This window comes from Natator depressus, chromosome 4, assembly GCF_965152275.1.
Source record: "Natator depressus isolate rNatDep1 chromosome 4, rNatDep2.hap1, whole genome shotgun sequence".
Classification (NCBI taxonomy): Eukaryota; Metazoa; Chordata; order Testudines; family Cheloniidae; genus Natator; species Natator depressus.
In genome coordinates, this window is record NC_134237.1 from 54,379,275 (window position 1) to 54,397,079 (window position 17,805).

The 17,805-nt window shown below is 42.7% G+C and overlaps 1 protein-coding gene across 6 annotated transcripts in view; it reads right to left on the reverse strand.

Annotated features, from left to right (window-relative positions):
* ANAPC10 (anaphase promoting complex subunit 10) overlaps positions 1 to 17,805 on the reverse strand; it is a 76,030-nt gene that overhangs the window by 29,030 nt on the left and 29,195 nt on the right. The window contains exon 5 of one of the 6 annotated variants that reach the window (XM_074950940.1): positions 6,374 to 6,487. The exons of the other annotated variants lie outside the window; for them this stretch is intronic. Coding sequence (XP_074807041.1) covers positions 6,410 to 6,487 — 78 coding nt within the window. The 3' untranslated portion in view covers positions 6,374 to 6,409. The remainder of the gene's footprint in view (positions 1 to 6,373; positions 6,488 to 17,805) is intronic. 6 annotated transcript variants of the gene reach the window in all.

Genomic DNA, 17,805 nt, shown 5'->3' on the forward strand with positions numbered 1-17,805 from the left:
ACAGACTGGACTCCTTCCTAGTCTGAGCCCAATCATTTCCCCTGGTACAGTTCAGCTCAGGTGGTAACTATGGGATTTCTCATGACTGGAACCTCCTTTGTTCTGTTCCACCGCCTTATACAGCTTTGGCACAAGGCGGGAATCTTTGTGTCTCTCTGGGTTCCCACCCCTCCTTCTAAATAGAAAAGCACCAAGTTTAAGATGGATTCCAGTACCAGGTGACATGGTCACGTGTCCTGGGAGACCCCAAGCCTTCATTCTTCTTGGCCTGACTCACAGGAAGGCTTGCAAGTAAACAGAGTCATTACAACCAATTGTTCTAGCTGATGGGAGCCATCAAGATTCCAAGCCACCATTAATTGCCTACACTTTGCATAATTACAATAGGACCTCAGAGTTATATTTCAAGAATCAGATACAAGAATCCTATACAAATAGGATTACCTCACTCAGTAGATTATAAACTTTGTAATAACTTACAAGAGGCCTTTTGCATGAAGCATATTCCAGTTACATTATATTCACACAAGGACTCGTCGTTGTTTTTACTCATTAGCATATATTCATAAAATCATCTGGAGTGCAACGTCACAGTATCCTCTCTGGATAATGTCCAGTGACTTCATTTTGACCAAATCTGTTGGTAGCCATTTGCTCCCAAACTGAAAGAGCACGACACCAACTGGGGGTGGGGGAGGGGAAAGAGAATCTAACTTCAGATAGGGTTGAGCTACTGACCTTGTCATGCCCTGGCTTTCATGCCCTGGCTGCTTGTGAAGGGCCTGTATAGTGAGGAAGTCACTCTTTCAGGTTAAAAAAGAACCCTCTCTCAACAGAAACCCTGAGTCCCTGACCACCAAGGAAGATAGACACGTTTACGTTTGGTAGCAACACTAGGCTGAATCTGGACTAATAGACATTGATGAACTTTATGTCCTTATAAAATGGAGGCCAAGGGAGCTAGAAAGAGGTAAATGGGGGGGCAGGGGGGGGGGTCAAGAGACCCCTTACTGTTTGCTTGTTCTGACACATTTGGGCTGTGTTGCCACTTCATGGCCAGATACTGCAGGGAGGAAGTGAAGTTGATGGTGAGGCTTGGCTACCTTAAGCAGCAGTTGGGAACAATAAACTGGACATAAGGGGATAGATACTTTCCTAGTCTGTTAGGTAAGGCAGGAAATCTCCACTCTTTTTATCTTCCCAGAGAAGGGATAAACCACTACAGCTTGTCTAGGACAGCCACTGACATCCTCAACATAGTTACACACTACTCTTCCTGAAAGTCTATCCTCTCTGTATCTGACACCCCCGCCCCTTAACTCCGATTTGGACAGCTGGCTTTCCTCCTTAAAAGGAGGAAGAATTCCTAGGTTGGGTGAGTAACGACGCCCAGAGGAATCAGCAACGGTCTTTAGTTTGGCTTTTTCTGTGTTAATGTGCCACGCTGCACTCTGAGAAAGTGAGCAGGGGAATTGGATACTGAGGATTAGCTGCCATGCGGAATTCACTGAAGCTGAGCAGGGGAACCCGTGCTGATTATATTTATATCCCCTTTGGGAGTTTGTCCCTATGAGCTTGCGTCAGGGGAAGGAGTGAAATGGGGCACAGACACTGCTCCAAAAATATTTCCAAGGGACTAGCAATCTCCTTGCCCTCAAAGAGAATGGTCTTATTACCTTCTCTTCCCAACAGGGGCTCACCTTATGGGTCTTTCAGAGAACATGCCAGGTTTCAAGAGTGGACTGCATGGGATCCACATAGACCAAATGGGTCTACATCTCAATCTGGGTAGAGAACTCCCTGGGGAGGGTCTGTTATAGAGATGACAGCAGGGGGAGGCAGCAGAGCATGACTGCCCATTATTACACTATCTGGCATTGTCAGTGTTGAGGTGGCTGAGCTCCACAGTCAGAGATGGCAGTTGCTGATGCTACAGGGATCAAAGTGAGATTTCCCATTTGGCATGCTTCCACTTGGCATCACTGCTCCAGTGCAGATGGGGAAGGAGCTGCTTGCCGCTGGAGACAGTTTTTCCAATTGCCTTCCTCTGTTGCCAGGAACTGACAGGTCTGGTTCTGCCCCCAACCTGCATGGTGTCTGAAGTACCCATTTTAATATATCTGTGGACCTTAGCACAGAAGAATAAGATGCATGTACATGTGTCAACACCATAACTAAAGAGGTTGTGAACATATAATAGTGTCAGTGTAGTCACTGAGTTGCATAACATCTACTCTTGCTGCCTTTCAAAAGCCGTCCCACAATGCCCCATACTGCCATTTCACTTGGTGCAAGAGCTCCTGGTGATGACATGCAAAAGCAATTTAAATACTAAGGTGGCTGTAACTTGTACATGTAACTTAAGTTGACTTTATTTTGTAGTGTAGACTTGCCCTAATATCCTGGGACCAACACAGCTACAACAACACTGCACAGAATCATTTGTCTGTGGCAGCTAAGCTACTAAAATGACAGCAGCAACATTTAGTCAGTCAGAAAAATGGATGACTATAATACCTTGAGCAGCAAGTTAAATCTGCTTTACCTAGCTTAGTGTTCTCCATTATTGGTGAGACAGTTTTTCTATTTGATATTTTATGAACCTGAGTAGAAATCCAGAATCTGCTAACACACTGGACTGAGTAGTTTGGCTGCCAATGTCTCTAACAATATGCTAAAGAGTAACATTAAAAATGAAAACAGGCACACACAAAAAGTAAAATGCTTCAATTTTAAAATAAAAACTTTTATTATAAGTGCCTTAGAAACTACAACTGGGTCAGATCTGACCAAATCTGGGGTTTATCTCATCCGAACAATATTATAGAAACCATTCTATTTGAGCCTGAATGCTAGAACCAAGTATCAGTTGCAATACCAGATGCATTCATGTTATTTTAAAATATCATCTACCAAGATACACTTTACCTAAAAAAATTTAAATGAGATTTGACATATTTAGTTGGTAAGAGTTAATACTTAAATGTCTCTTTTCCTGCCATGCCCACAGCCCACTCCCTCCACACACACACACACACTTCCATGTTCTCTTTTCAAGCAGAAAAGTGAGGGACATCTGGCCCTTTAATATATTTATTTATATCACAATTGATACAACTTTTATCTATATTACACAAAAAACTCTCTACTTGCTTCTTTACTTTTGAAGTGTTAATGATAATCTGTGGAAAGAATCTTGTGAGCCTACCCTAGTCAACTGTAAACGAGAAATCTCTTCAACTTTTAAGACACAGGGACTAACAAATATCCTATACCACTGCACTCTCCAAATACACAGAGCCTTTATTCCAAGAAGAACTTTCAGTAAAAAATGATGTGTGAACAGCAGACACTGATGTTCACACAAGCATACTGCATACAGCCCAGCAGGCGATTTTTCTGTTTTTTTTGGATTATACTCTGAAGGTGCTGGCACAATGGAATTTCAATACCATAACTGCTTATTTGTCTATGTGCCAGCCTCTGAAATAACAGGTAAAAACACCAAACAAAACCAAAAACCACAAAAACAAAAACAACACACACACACACACACAAAACAAAAACCCCTCTCTTTTGAAATTTATGGGAATCACAAAATGTTTTTAATTCTCCAGTTTAAATGATGTAATTTATAACCATGACACAAACAGAAAAGCAGCACAAAAGAAGGGAAAATACAGAAATAACATAATGTTCCCAAGGTTCAGTTTACAAGGACCTCACACAAAGTTTTTTTTTTTTTTTTTTTTTGCAACTCTTACTAGAAACAGTATTATTTGCTAAAAATGAAGTAGCTGCCAAAAGCTATGATCCATCTAAAGCAAACATGTTTAAGATGGAAATAGAGTGTTAATGCTGAAGAAAGGCAGAATTGAGTACACAAGATTTCTCTAAAAACTGTTGGAGACTGCACTACACTAAGTTTGTTTTTTCAGCTTTTTGATTGAAAATTGATTGCATTTACAGACAGAATTCTTAAATTATATAGCTACACTAAAACAATAACAGAAGTAATCAAATCTCAGACTTTCTAATTAAACCTTTTTTCCCGTCAGTAGGTTATTGGGAATTCAGCACTAGTCTTGGTTCACATGATAGAACAATGGGAAAATTTTCCGAATGGTTGAACGCTAACTCTGACAAGTGTGGAGAGCCAACTACAATACATTATATGGTAGCATAACCTGCCACCCACATTGCTGAGAGAACAGCTTTCAAACACATGCATTGAGCTGTAAAACCACAAAATCCCTTATTACATATTGTCTCTTACTTTAGGTAAAATATACCATCTTCTCCCCCCATTTGCAGATCTGTGGGGGTTTTTTAAAACTGTCATCTGTTAAGTTTATTCAATAGTTAGAACAGTCTTTTACAAACTCTTTCACAAATGCTATCTTGCCTGTTTTGTTTTTACACAGGCAAACAAATTATCACTGTCTTACAGTATACAATGAAGTCTGACGTCTTCCACAGTTTCCCACAGCTTATTTAGATATCTGGTGCTGTTTCTTTCCATGTGACATTAACCAACCTTCCGTAAAATGACAAAAGTCTAACACAGGTGGCATCTATATAAAACAGATTTAATTTTTGAAGTCTTATTTCTGGGATGAAATGCTTTTGTGCTTTCTGATATTTTAATGAAAAATACACGATCAACAGTAATAAAAACTCAAGATTATGTTCTTGATAGGAAATGTAGATGTACTGTATTTACTGTGATTATTTTCTATTTCTATCCAGTACAAATGATTCTTGGGGTTACACTGTCATAGGACGTATGGTTCTGGATATTGGTACACTCATGTAAATTGTCAGCACTGCAGAATGACAAACATACTCCACCCTCATTACAACACACCGTGATTCCCAGCCAAGAATTCTTGTCCTGTCAGAACAGGGTGCATTACAATAAAAAGCAATCCAACAAGACAAACAACACAAGAGGACTCGAGCCATAGCAATGTTAACTACAATTGTTAGGAAATATAGCTCTGACTGGGGAAAGTGAGCTATTTAATGATTTTATGAATGTACATGACTTCCTCGCTACAAGAAAGATCACTTAAATTTTTGCTGTGTACAAAGCCTGCTCAGTTAATGATTTTGCCCCATGTTCGCTGATTGAGTAACAGCATTCCAAGATAGTTAGATAATATACAGTTACTTCTGGGTTTTTCATTTGCAACTTTGTTGGCAGGGGGAATTTTATTTGCAAGTGTTTCTATTATACTGACAGGGTCAATTAGTACAATGAACTATTGGTCATTCTGTCTGATAGCTCAGTGGAGTATTCAAGCGGGCACTTTCATAACCCACAACTGAATGCAGCCAGTTACCCTGGTAAACATAACAGCACTGACTGTCCATGGGGATTTAACCATATTTATTTTGGTCACATACAAAGGTAATGTGATTTTTTCCCCCCACATTTTGACACAATACTAATTTAATTGGAGATAATTTTAAATGCTTTTTAAAACCATATTGATTGGCTCCTTTAGATTTAACAGAAAAAGTATGTGGATGCTTGGGTACAAAAGCATTTATTGGTCTTTCTTGGAGTGCCAGGAGATGGCCCACATTGTCAAGGAAAGCTAAAAACAGTGTCCTTGGTACATCTTAGTGATGAAATTAAAAAAGAGGCACTTTCAAGGACTCAAAAACATGTTGGATGTAGTAGAAAGGATTAAAAGCTACAGATAAAGCCCCTGAAGATGTATGCCTTAACTGAGTGGCAGATACACAAGAAGAAAATATAGAGAATAAGGGGAGGAAGGAGGAAGTAGTACAGAGAACAAAACAGGATGAACACAGAAATACATAACCAAAATAAAGGCATTTTAACTACATGGGGCAAATTCATCCCTGGTGTAAAGAAAGATAACCTACCTTCTGTAACTGGAGTTCTTCATGATGTGCAGTCCCTACCTGTATTCCACTGTGGGTATGCATGTACTCCATGCACTTGAGACCAGAACACTCTTGCTAATAGCATAGGCACAGACCAATGGACATGCTTTCCCTTCTCTGCTCCGAGAGTAGAAGGGGGGGGGGGGTGTGCAGGACTCTCCAGTTCCTTCACTATCATGAAGCAAGTGTCTTGATCCAAAGCAGAGGGGGAGGAGGACAGGTAATGGAATATAGATTGGGACTACACATCTTGAAGAACTCTAGTTACAAAAAGCTAACGGAGGCAGGTAACCTTTCTTTTTCTTCAAGTGATGGTCCACATGTGTGTTACACTGTGTTACTGACAAGCAGTATTCATAGAGGAGGGTGTGAGGATTTCTGCCATATTTATGACTGTAGAACAGCTGACACAAAGGATACATCAGCCGAGTACGCTTAAGCTAGGGCATAGTACCTTTTGATGGTCTGAACAGAACTCCACATCTCTGCTTTACAGATAACAAGGAGTGGTACCTCCCAAAGCAAAGCTACCAAAGCAGCCTTTGCTCTGGTGGAGTGGACCTTCACTCTGCAAGGTGAAAGCACATCAGGTAACTGGTAACAGAGCAAGACAGAGCCCAAAATCCACTTTAATAGTCTTTGTAAATAAAGATTATGATTACCCTTTCATACGTTCCAATAGGGCTACACAGAGCCCAGCCTAAAAAGGCATTGATCTTTGAAATAGAATGCCAATTCCCAATATATGTCCAGGGAATGGAGACTGAGCCTCACTGGTGGTATGAGGCTTAGGAATAAAACAGTCACAACCCGGGACATAGGTAGTCTGGCCTAGCAGTCAGAGCTGGAATCATGGGCAGTGCGACTCCTGCATTTGGGGAAGCTGGGTCTGAGTGCCTGAAGTGCCCTAGAAATGGGGGGGACCCCCACTAGCACCCAGACTGTGGCCCCATCCCGAGGCTTGCCCCCACTCGGCCTCCTCCCTCAAGAGGCCCATGCTCCACCCCCCCTCCACCCTAGGCCCCACTCCCACTCTTTCCCCTCCCCCGAGACTGCACCAAAGTATGCCCCAAAAGTAAAGTCGGACTTCTACATTAATCAGACTATATGCCTCGCTGTGTGTCAGGAACCAGGACCTGCAGCTGGGTCTGGGACTAGCTAGCTGCCTGTGACAGGGTATATCTACCACGCACTGACTGAGCTGGGATTAACCACCCACTGTGGAACGAAGAGGCCATGCTCCTTCGCCCCTGGAGACAGGATATAAAAGGAGTGTGGCTCAGCTCAATCTGAGCTGGCTCAGGAGGACAGCAGATGGATGCTGCAGCCAGGGAGTTGCTAGAGTTACAGGCTACAGAGGCCAAGCCAGTGGGATCAACGGCGGAACCCCAGCTGACCCTGGAGAATGAAAGTGAGCTGGACGGCAGTCACCCCCAGGAGAACTGACAGAGCAGGAACCAAGGGTAGGAAGTGCCTGTTAAAACAGGAAACAGAGCCGGAGCTGCGGACTACCACTTTCACAGGGCCCTGGGTTGGGACCTGGTGGAATAGGGTGGGCCTGATCCCCTACTCTGCCCCACACCTACCGCAGGGTGCAGGCACAGCCCCTAGGACTCTGGCCGCTAGGCCATGCTGCCCTGCTTTATAGGCTAGGACAGCAGTACATTACTCTAGTCACTTAAGCTGTAACCCCTTATTTGCCGCATGTGACCCAGCACCCGATGATAGGGTGTATCTACCCTGCGACAGTTGAACATCGATTGACCAAATCCCACAACTGACTGAAGCATGTCACCAGACCTGCTCTTAAACCTAGAAGCAGCATGTGGCTAGCAGCTGCTCAATGTTTATGCCCAGAGCTGTTCCTGTTCCTACCTTGCTCCTGTCCTGCTCCACTCCACTTCAGTCATGCTCCCCTGCTTGGTTCCAGATTCTAACTCCTGATTCTTGGCTCCTGACCTCTACTGCTCCAACCACTAGGCATGACCGCCTGACAGAAAGCTGCCAAGAAAGGCCAAGGTTTCCAACCCCCACCAGTTCTGATTACTCTGACCCACCAACCTGCTACGCCTTCCCCACAGCCTGAACCCATGCAGATTGAGCCGCCTCTCTGACTTGAGAAAAAAACATTTTAAGCATCAGGCCTATGCCTATACGGTGGGAACCTAGGACTGTTTGCATTGAGCTGACCTGCGAAGGCCCAGTATGCATCCCAGTCAGGAAACGTCAAGCCCCCAACCCCAATCATGGAAGTGGAGGACTGGAAAGGACCTCAAGAGGTCATCTAGTTCAGACCCCTGGACTCAAGGCAGGATTATGTAATAACGAGACCATTTGTGTTCCATCAGGATGTGTCTGCTGTATTGCGTATTCCTGGAAGGTGAACTGTTGATAGGGTAATCTGATGATGAATCCACCAATTCTAAAGGCGGACTGCCTCTACACAAAGGGGTATACTGTCCAACATAACCCGAATGTACTTGGAATGAATGAATGGTAAGAATCATTTGCAGGCCTCTCAGACTGCTCTCAGTTCCAGGAGACTTATGTACAGCCTGATAATATGAGGCATCACGTTCTCTGGGCTGTGTGTTTGTCCAGATATGTGCCTAGCCTACAAGGGATATATCCGTAATTAGCGTCCTCTACGGAGGTGGCAGAGTGAAAGAAATTCCTTGCACACCTGTTCTCAGTCCTGCTACCAAGCAAGAGACACCCATACCCTGGGAGGTAAGGTAACTAACTTATCAATACTGTGCCTACTGGGCACATGTATTGTTCAAAGCTCGGCTTGCAGACAGCGAAGTCAGAGCCTTGAGAATGGTGTCACAAACACCAAAACCCAGGAGAATAAGGCATGATCAAATTAACGTTTGTGGGCTCCAGAGCTGATTGATCAGGACGCTCATATACTGAAACTTGGGAGGCGAGTTCTGGATGAATCTAGTTATTCCAATGAAGTCTATGGTCTGTGTTGGACCTAAAATGGACTTTTCTACATTCAGATTCCTAAAGATGTTAGAAGACTGATGAGAGATTAGGTGGTGATTGTTACGCTCCAATAAGACCTTCCTATCAGAAGCCTATCATCGAGGTACGGAAAGACTATTGAATTGTCATGATGGAAGTGCCTTTGAAAATAACTGGGCACTTTTCCCAGTCCAAAGGGAAGCACCCTGCATGGACAGTGGTTTGCACCTATCTTGAACCTCACAAACCTCCTATGGGAGGGAAGGATGTCTATATGAAAAATATGTATCTTTCATGTTGAGTGCCATGAACCACTCATTTCTGTTTGAGGACGAGATGATCGATGCCATAGTGACAATCTGAAGACTAAGATTCAGGATGAAGACATTGACGTGCCAAAGGTCTAACACCGGTCTGCATTAGCCTTTCTTCTTGGAGATGAGGAATTATGATGAATAAAATTCTTTTCCTCAATGTTGAAGTAGTACTGACTCAATGGTGATTAGAAAGAGGAAGTCTACCTCCCGTAAGAGTTGCCTCACGTGACAATGGTCCCGGAAAAGGGACTGGGACTCTATGGTGTAACCAAAGTGGACAGTATCGAGAACCTATTTGTCCATTGTTATTCTCTCTTATACATGCAAAAATTGAGCACAGCAGCGACTAAAACAGACCTCAGAAGTGGGAGGACCTTGGGTAAATTCCCATCAAAAGTACTATTTGACAGGCAGTTGTAGCTGGAAAGAGGTGACGCACTGTCCTTGTTCTGCTACACCCTCTGACACTTACATGGGGATTCATACCCTATGGTGAAAGGAGGGCTGTGTGTTGGTCTAGGTTGAAAAGGTTGTCTTGTGTATTTTCTTTTGGGCGCCGAGGTGTACATCCTCAGAAAACAGGGGGCTGCCCTTGAATCATTTAATGACTACAATGACTCATCGGTCTGTTGATTTACCAAGCAGCCCCCTTGAAAAGGAAGGCTCCGCACTGGAATGTACTTCCCTGGGGAAACCTGAGGAATAAAATCAGGGCTCCCTGCATATAACATATGTTATATGCATATAACATTGGCACTTGCTATCAATCTAGAAGCTATATCTGCAGAGTATACTGCAGCTTGAAGAGGAGATGATCTGGCTATCAGACTACCCTTGTTAATAAGGACTTGGAATTGCACTCTGTCCTCCTGAGGGAGTGTGTCACTAAATTCCAAAGCCTTGAAGTAGTTGCTGAAATCATACTTTGCAACAGTACCTGATACTTGGCTATTCAGAATTGTAGGCTGTAGATGTAAATAACTTTTCTCCCTAGAAATTCCAAGCATTTGGCCTTCTTATCTGAGAGAATAAATCTTGTGTGTTATCATTTACTCTTTTCTGTAGTAACCTGAACAACCAGGGAGTTGGGGACACAATGTGTGAGAAAAAACTCTGCTCCCTTGGTAGGAACAAAGTACCTCTTTTCTGCTCTCTTACGAGTGGGTCTCTTGTTGCTGGGGTGTTCCCACACCACTTTGGCAGATTATAGTATAGCATTATTGATCAGGAATGCTATTGTAGTAGGTCCTTTACTGTGCAGAACGTCCAGGAATTTGTGGGATGACTCATTGACTTCCTTCAAGGGACTCCGAAGGGCTTCAGCACCTTTTCTTAACTGCTCCTGAAACTGTTTGTGATTGTCCAGCGAGGACAGTAATGCTGATGCAACCACCTCATCAGGAGAGGAAGACAATATGTCCGATTGTACCAGCGGTACTGCGAGATCCAGCTGTTGTTTTTTGTTCCCCCATGGGCTCTGGAAAGAGTTTAGGCTGGTCCCCTGATTTAGAGGGATGGTGAGAGTTTCGGTAGAAGGATCCAGCATGGGCTGAGGTAGACTTCAAGGTACAGGATACCATCCAACCTAGGGGAGCACATCTTATATCATCATATTGGACCACAGGAAATTCTGGAACCTCTATCAGAGCTGATGACTTTTGGAGGAAGCAATAGTGGTCCTTCCCCCACAACAGAACCGTGCAACTAAGAAAATGCGGGCTCCATTTCCAAAGGTAGCACTGTTGGAACCATCAGTGAAGAAATACCCTAACCAGTACAGGGAACAGGAGATCTATTTCTTTCATAATGTTCAAGGACAGATGCTGTCACAATCTCCCTTGTAAGAATCAGTTCTCATAGGATGGGAGATTCTGGGTCCAGCGGGACAGTCATGTCCTCCAAAGTGGTGTATTTGCTGCCATGAGGCATCTTCTCCCTGTGAACTTTCAGTGTCGGCTCAGAAATGTATGTCGGTGCCAATGGTGTATAGAATGGTAATCTGTCCTTCACTGGTACCGATAGTCATACTGGTCTAGGCTCATTCCCCTTTAGTAAACGGTCCAACAGCTGCCAACATTGCCAAAATGGAGGTACTCCTAGTTTTGGCAGCCTGCAGTTCGGTACCATGATCTCGATGGGTTTTTGAGCTTCCCTGCACCAGACATGAAGAGTCACCAGACCGTGAGGTTGTAGGGGAACCAGAACCTCCTCTTAGAAGTGGATTTAGAGGGAGATTTTTCCAACCCTCATGGTGAGATAGACACAAGGAGTCCATGGCTCTGCCTTTGCCTGTTCCTGTATCTGAAGTTGTAGTGCTAGGCAGCACTTTCCTGAATGCCTCTGCCCGCTGGGTGGGGGAGTCTGCCAAACCCAGATCCAACTTGGGCCTGATAGAGCACTCAATGAAATGTTTCCTAAGCCATAACTCCCACGCTTGATGGGTTCAGGGTGGGAAGAGGTGACAAGTACTGCACTTAGTGCAGATACGAGCTTCTCCAAGGCAGTAGAGACACCTCTTGTGGTCATCGCTGATCAGGAAGGAATGAGGGCAGGAGAAAGTTCTTGATGTCTGGAATTCTGGGCATAATTGGAATCCTACAACAGGAAGGGTATGCGTAGGGAGCAGATTTCTCCTGAAATCTAAGAATTTTTATATACAAGATTTACATTTTATAATATTTAGAGGTTGGCTATAGGGGGAAGACTGGAGGGGTGACTGTGGACACTGGAGGGTTCTCAGACCATGTGGAGGTAAGAAGGAAATTGAGAGAGAGTCAGTCTGCGCTGATCTTTATGCCCTCAGGTCAATGCACAAGAAGGGAAAAAGCACAGGCATGGACCAGTGGACATTACTAGCAAGAATCTTCTTGTCTCAGGTGCCTGGAAAACATGCATACCGCAGAGGAATACACACAGAGATCAGCACTTGAACTCTGGAGTTTCATTCCTACTGTATCTCACTGGCTATGTAGCAGTCTGCTACATAAACTGTAACAAAGATGGTCTCCCAAGTCCCTGCAGTCTCAAATATTAAACAAAGAAATTAGCCTCATTTGGTTCCACAGTTTATACATTTGATTACTTGATTTTCTTGGACCCAGCTCACTGACAGCAAAGGGGAATAAGCCACAGCCGCTGGTGCTGAAGTGTACAATACAGGTTGACAGAGTCCCAGATAAATTAGTATTATCTGCCAATATGCATTTGTTGTGTCCATTTTCACCATCTCCTGACTTGATACAAATAGACGATAGTCTGCTCTATAGTTTTACAATGCAGCTACCAGCCAGAGGACACAGGCTTCCCAAAGCATACTTTAGGGGTTGATTCCACCCTTACTTAGCTGGCTTCATGCCATGATAAAGTCATTGCCTTTGATTTACACCAATGTGAGAAAAAGAATTAGATCCTTTTTTCTTCTTGCTTTGTTTCCTTCAAGTTTCCCATTATACATGTCTGAAAATTAAGTGCTCCATTCTGCAAATTTCCAGAGAGGCCATCGGTATAGTGGAAGGTCCAAACTTCTTAACATGAAGGCTTAAGCCCTTTTGGGGAAATTCCCTCCTTCCCTCCCCACAAAAGCCTCAGCTGCAGAAGACTGTGGAGCAACATGAAGGGGAGGAGATCTCATGGACATAAGCTCCTAGAACAGTTGCCTATTCTGGATTTGAAGTCTCTCTCCTTGTGAAGCCATGTAGTCTGTAAAAGTTACTACAGCTCCCATGATGTCTTGAGAGGTGTGGGAGATGAAAGGAAAAAGACCAAGCTCTCAGTTCCAGACAATTTTTTATTAAAAGTATCTTACACCACATACAGGTCTCAGCTACCCAACTTATCTCTAGAAAGTGATAGCTGGAGATAATTCCTTGATCAATCACCACCTCACCAACCTCCTTTCTACCATTTGAGGGCTCTCTTCTTGGAAATGGGGAAGGAAAGAGGAACTTACTCTTCCTACCCATCAACTATTTCTGGGAAAACTTAGTCTATAAGCCCCTTGCCCCTCATTTTCTGAGCCATGATTGCAAGTCTAGGGGGCATTTAAAGCAGGTAAGCAAAGTAAATGCTGACTTGGTCCTGGGAATGTGGCAGTCTTCTGTAGCCGTATGTTGCCGGTTTGGGCATTATATAGTTGCTGTAAATATTGAGTACTTGTGGCACCTTAGAGACTAACAAATTTATTTGAGCATAAGCTTTTGTGAGCTACAGCCCAGTTCATCGGAGCTGTAGCTCACGAAAGCTTATACTCAAATAAATTTGTTAGTCTCTAAGGTGCCACAAGTACTCCTTTTCTTTTTGCGGATACAGACTAACACGGCTGCTACTCTGAAACCTATAAATATTGAATTACCCAACCATCCTCACTTGGATTCTGCAGCTGTATAGCTCAGGGAACAAGTGGGGTCAGCAGTCACAGAGGGAGCTTGGGCTAGATAAAGCCTTAAGTATAGTGAATAATGCAGAAGTGTAACAAGACTGCATTAAAACCATTGAATGTGAATAGAATTCATGGCCAGCTAAAGTACTATTGAAACCCAGCTGATTAGAAAATAAGAAATACTATGTCTTTTCAGACAAATAAGTTACGTATTGTCTACATGAGAAAGTTGAACTAGTATTTACACGGATACAATGAAACTTACACAAAAGGATGTGTAGATACTATTTTGATTTAGTTTAAGTTGATGAAGAACATGTTTAATCAAAATAAGCCACTTTTACATTGGAATAAGTGTGTCCACACAGCCTTTTACATCAGTATTATATTGGTTTAAAAGCTAACTCAATAAGGTGCAACTTTCTCACATAGCCAAACCCCTATAGAAAAAAAAAAAATCTATTAAAACCAAAGTGTCTAATAAAAAATGTCAAGACCTTACAAATAAACAGTCAATTTATAAAAACATTACTAATAAAGTCCAATTTAACAGTGATTACTCTACAATTAGTGGGATGTTGCATAGGAAAATCCCCCCAGTGGGGTTAAGGTATACAGATGAATCCAAGTGAGCATAGGTAAATACCAGCAACAATGAAATTAACTGGACTTATTTAGTCTAGCACTGAAACAACAAGGTAGCAGCTAATTTATAGTACAAAATAACTGTTTGGTGGTTTGCGGAATGAAATAATGTAATGCCTCCGTTACACCTGCAAATAAATTATTACATTTTAAACATGATTGATAGCAAGTTTCACCTTGCTTAGTTTTTAACAATCCTCAAATTAATAGCCTGCTTACTTTAGGAACACTTTGTCAGGCAATGGACAATTTTGGGTAGTAACCAATATCCAGATATCCATCTCCAAGAGGTGAAGATGGGAGGGTAGTGTCCCACTCCAGTATGAAAAGTATTTTCCCTACCAGCCCTGCTATAAGCACACTTAATTCTAGACAATTTCACTTGCAGCAGGTACACAAGGGAAAACATTTACATTTACAACTTGCAAAAGACACAAAAACTACCAGCAGAACAGTGCTACCTTTCATTTCCAGGTGCCAGCCTGAAAGGAGAAACAGTAGAAGGGGAGAAAGAAGGAAGAGAATATGAATGCAGTGTTGTCTAGGGATTGGAGCACGGGGCCTCATGTCTTGACTCAGTATGTGACCTTGAACAAGCGACTCAACCTATTTGCAAACAATTTAGCCCATCTTTAAAATGGTTACAATACACTCACTCTGCATAATTCAAAGGAGTATTGAGAGCTACTACAGTATATAGACTACCAAAATTTGCATTTGACTGCCCGTTGAGCTAACAAGCAACTGTTTGTTTGTTTTAGGAGATTACAAGTGTGTTTCATAAAGCTAATAGTGTTGATGTAATATACTTCTGTAAGGCATTTGGCATCACACCACATGATATATTGATTAAGAAAGCAGAACAATACAAAAATAATATGGCACAGATTAAACACTGGTTAACTGAGCAGTCTCAAAATGTAATTGCGAATGGGGAATTAGATCTCACGGAGATTAGAGAAGCTACAAAAAGAGAAAACCCAATAGTAATGGGGGATTTCAACTATCCCCACATTTACTGGGAACATGGCACCACAGGCGAGATGCGGAGATAAAATTTCTAGACACCATTAATGACTGCTTCTAGGAGCAGCTAGTCCTGGAACCCACAAGGGGAGATGCAATTCTTGATTTAGTCCTAAGTGGCTCACAGCATCTGGTCCAAGAGGTGAATATAGCTGACTCGCTTGTAATAGCAACCATAACATAAATAAATTTAACATCTTTGTAGTGGAGAAAATATCAAAGAAACCCACCACAGTAGCATTTAACTTCAAAATGGGGAACTACACAAATACGAGGAGACTAGTTAAACAGAAGTTAAAACGAACAGTCACAAGAATGAAATGCCTGCAACCAGCACAATATAGGCTTAAATTAAATGTATAACCCAAATTAAAAAAAGCAATAAGAGGACAAAAAACATGGCCACATGGCTAAACAGAGTAAAATATGGTTAGAGACAAGCTGACACCTTTTAAAAACTGGAAGACAAATCCTACTGAGTAAAATAGAAAGGGGCATAAATTCTGGCAAGTCTAATGTAGAAGTATAATTAGGCAGGTCAAAAAAGAATTTGAAGAGCGACTTGCAAAAGACACAAAAACTATCAGCAAATTGCTTTCTGTCAGAAACAGGAAGCCTTTCAAACAATTAAGTGGAGCCACTGAACAATCGAGGTTCTAAAGAAGCACTCAAGGAAGACAAGGCCATTGCAGAGAAGCTAACTTAATTTTTAAGTGACAAATCTGAGGAACTGTCTCAGACAGAGGTATTGATAGAGGTGGTTTTGGAACAAACTGATAGATTAAACAATAAGTCAGCAGGACCAGATGGGATTCACCCAAGTGTCCTGAAGGAACTTGTCAAGGTTCCTTCCCCACTCTGAACTCTAGGGTACAGATGTGGGGACCTGCATGAAAGACCCCCTAAGCTTATTCTTACCAGCTTAGGTTAAAAACTTCCCCAAGGTACAAACTTTGCCTTGTCCCTGAACAGTATGCTGCCACCACCAAGCGTTTTAAACAAAGAACAGGGAAAGAGCCCACTTGGAGACGTCTTCCCCCAAAATATCCCCCACAAGCCCTACACCCCCTTTCCTGGGGAAGGCTTGATAATAATCCTTACCAATTGGTACAGATGAACATAGACCCAAACCCTTGGATCTTAAGAACAATGAAAAATCAATCAGGTTCTTAAAAGAAAAATTTTAATTAAAGAAGAGGTAAAAGAATCACCTCTGTAAAATCAGGATGGTAAGTACCTTACAGGGTAATCAGATTCAAAACAGAGAATCCCTCTAGGCAAAACCTTAAAAGTTACAAAAAGACACAAAAACAGGAATACACTTTCCCTCCAGCACAGCTTATTTTACAAGCCATTAAACAAAAGAAAATCTAATGCATTTTCTAGCTAGATTACTTACTAACTTTACAGGAGTTGTAAGGCTTGCATTCCTGATCTGTTCCCAGCAAAACCATCACACAGACAGACAAAACCCTTTGTGTCCCCACCTCCAGATCTGAAAGTATCTTGTCCCCTCATTGGTCATTTTGGGTCAGGTGCCAGTGAGGTTACCTTAGCTTCTTAACCCTTTACAGGTGAAAGAGTTTTGCCTCTGGTCAGGAGGGATTTTATAGCACTGTATACAGAAAGATGGTTACCCCTCCCTTTATATTTATGACAGAACTCAAATATGAAATTGCAGAACTACTAACCTATCGCTTAAATCAGCCTCTGTACCAGATGCCTGGCAGATAGCTAATATGATGCTGATTTTTAAAGAAGGCTCTAGAGGTGATCCTGGGAATCACAGGCCAGTGAGCCTAACTTCAGTACCAGGCAAATCGGCTGAAACTATATAAAGAACAGAATTCTCACACACATACATGAACCTGATATGTTGAGTCAACACAGCTTTTGTAAAGGAAAATCATGCCTCACCAATTAGAATTCTTTGAGGGGGTCAACAAACATGTGGACAAAAGTGTTCCAGTTCAGCAAAACAGAATCCAACATGAAGCTGCAGAACTGGAATTAATTTGCAAACTGGATACCATCAGATTAGGCCTGAATAGAGACTGGGAGTGGTTGGGTCATTACAAAACCTAAACTTAATTTCCCCAATACTAATTTCTCCCTACTGTTACTCACGTCTTCTTGTCAACTGTCTGTAATGGGCCACTCTCTTCCCACTTCAAAAGTTATTTTCCTCCCTTGGTATCAGTAGCGTAGCTAGGGGGGAGCAGGGTAGCGGCCACAAGTGGCATCTTGTCAATGTCTTGGCACCTTTTAAAATTTTCCCCTGTTGAGGGAACAGGGGGAGTGATCAAAAAAAAAAAAAGGCACCACCTGCTGCAGCGCTTTTACTCACCCAGCGGTACTCCGGGTCTTCGGTGGCACCTCGGCGGCGGGACCTTCAGTGCTGCCGAAGACACCCGGAGCGAGTGAGGGCCTGCCGCCGGAGAGCCACCGAGTGAATAAAAGCGCCGCAGCAGGTGGTCTCTTATGCAGGAGGTCAGACTAGGTTATCACAATGCTCCCTTCTGGCCTTATACTTAGGGCTCTTTGTTTCCA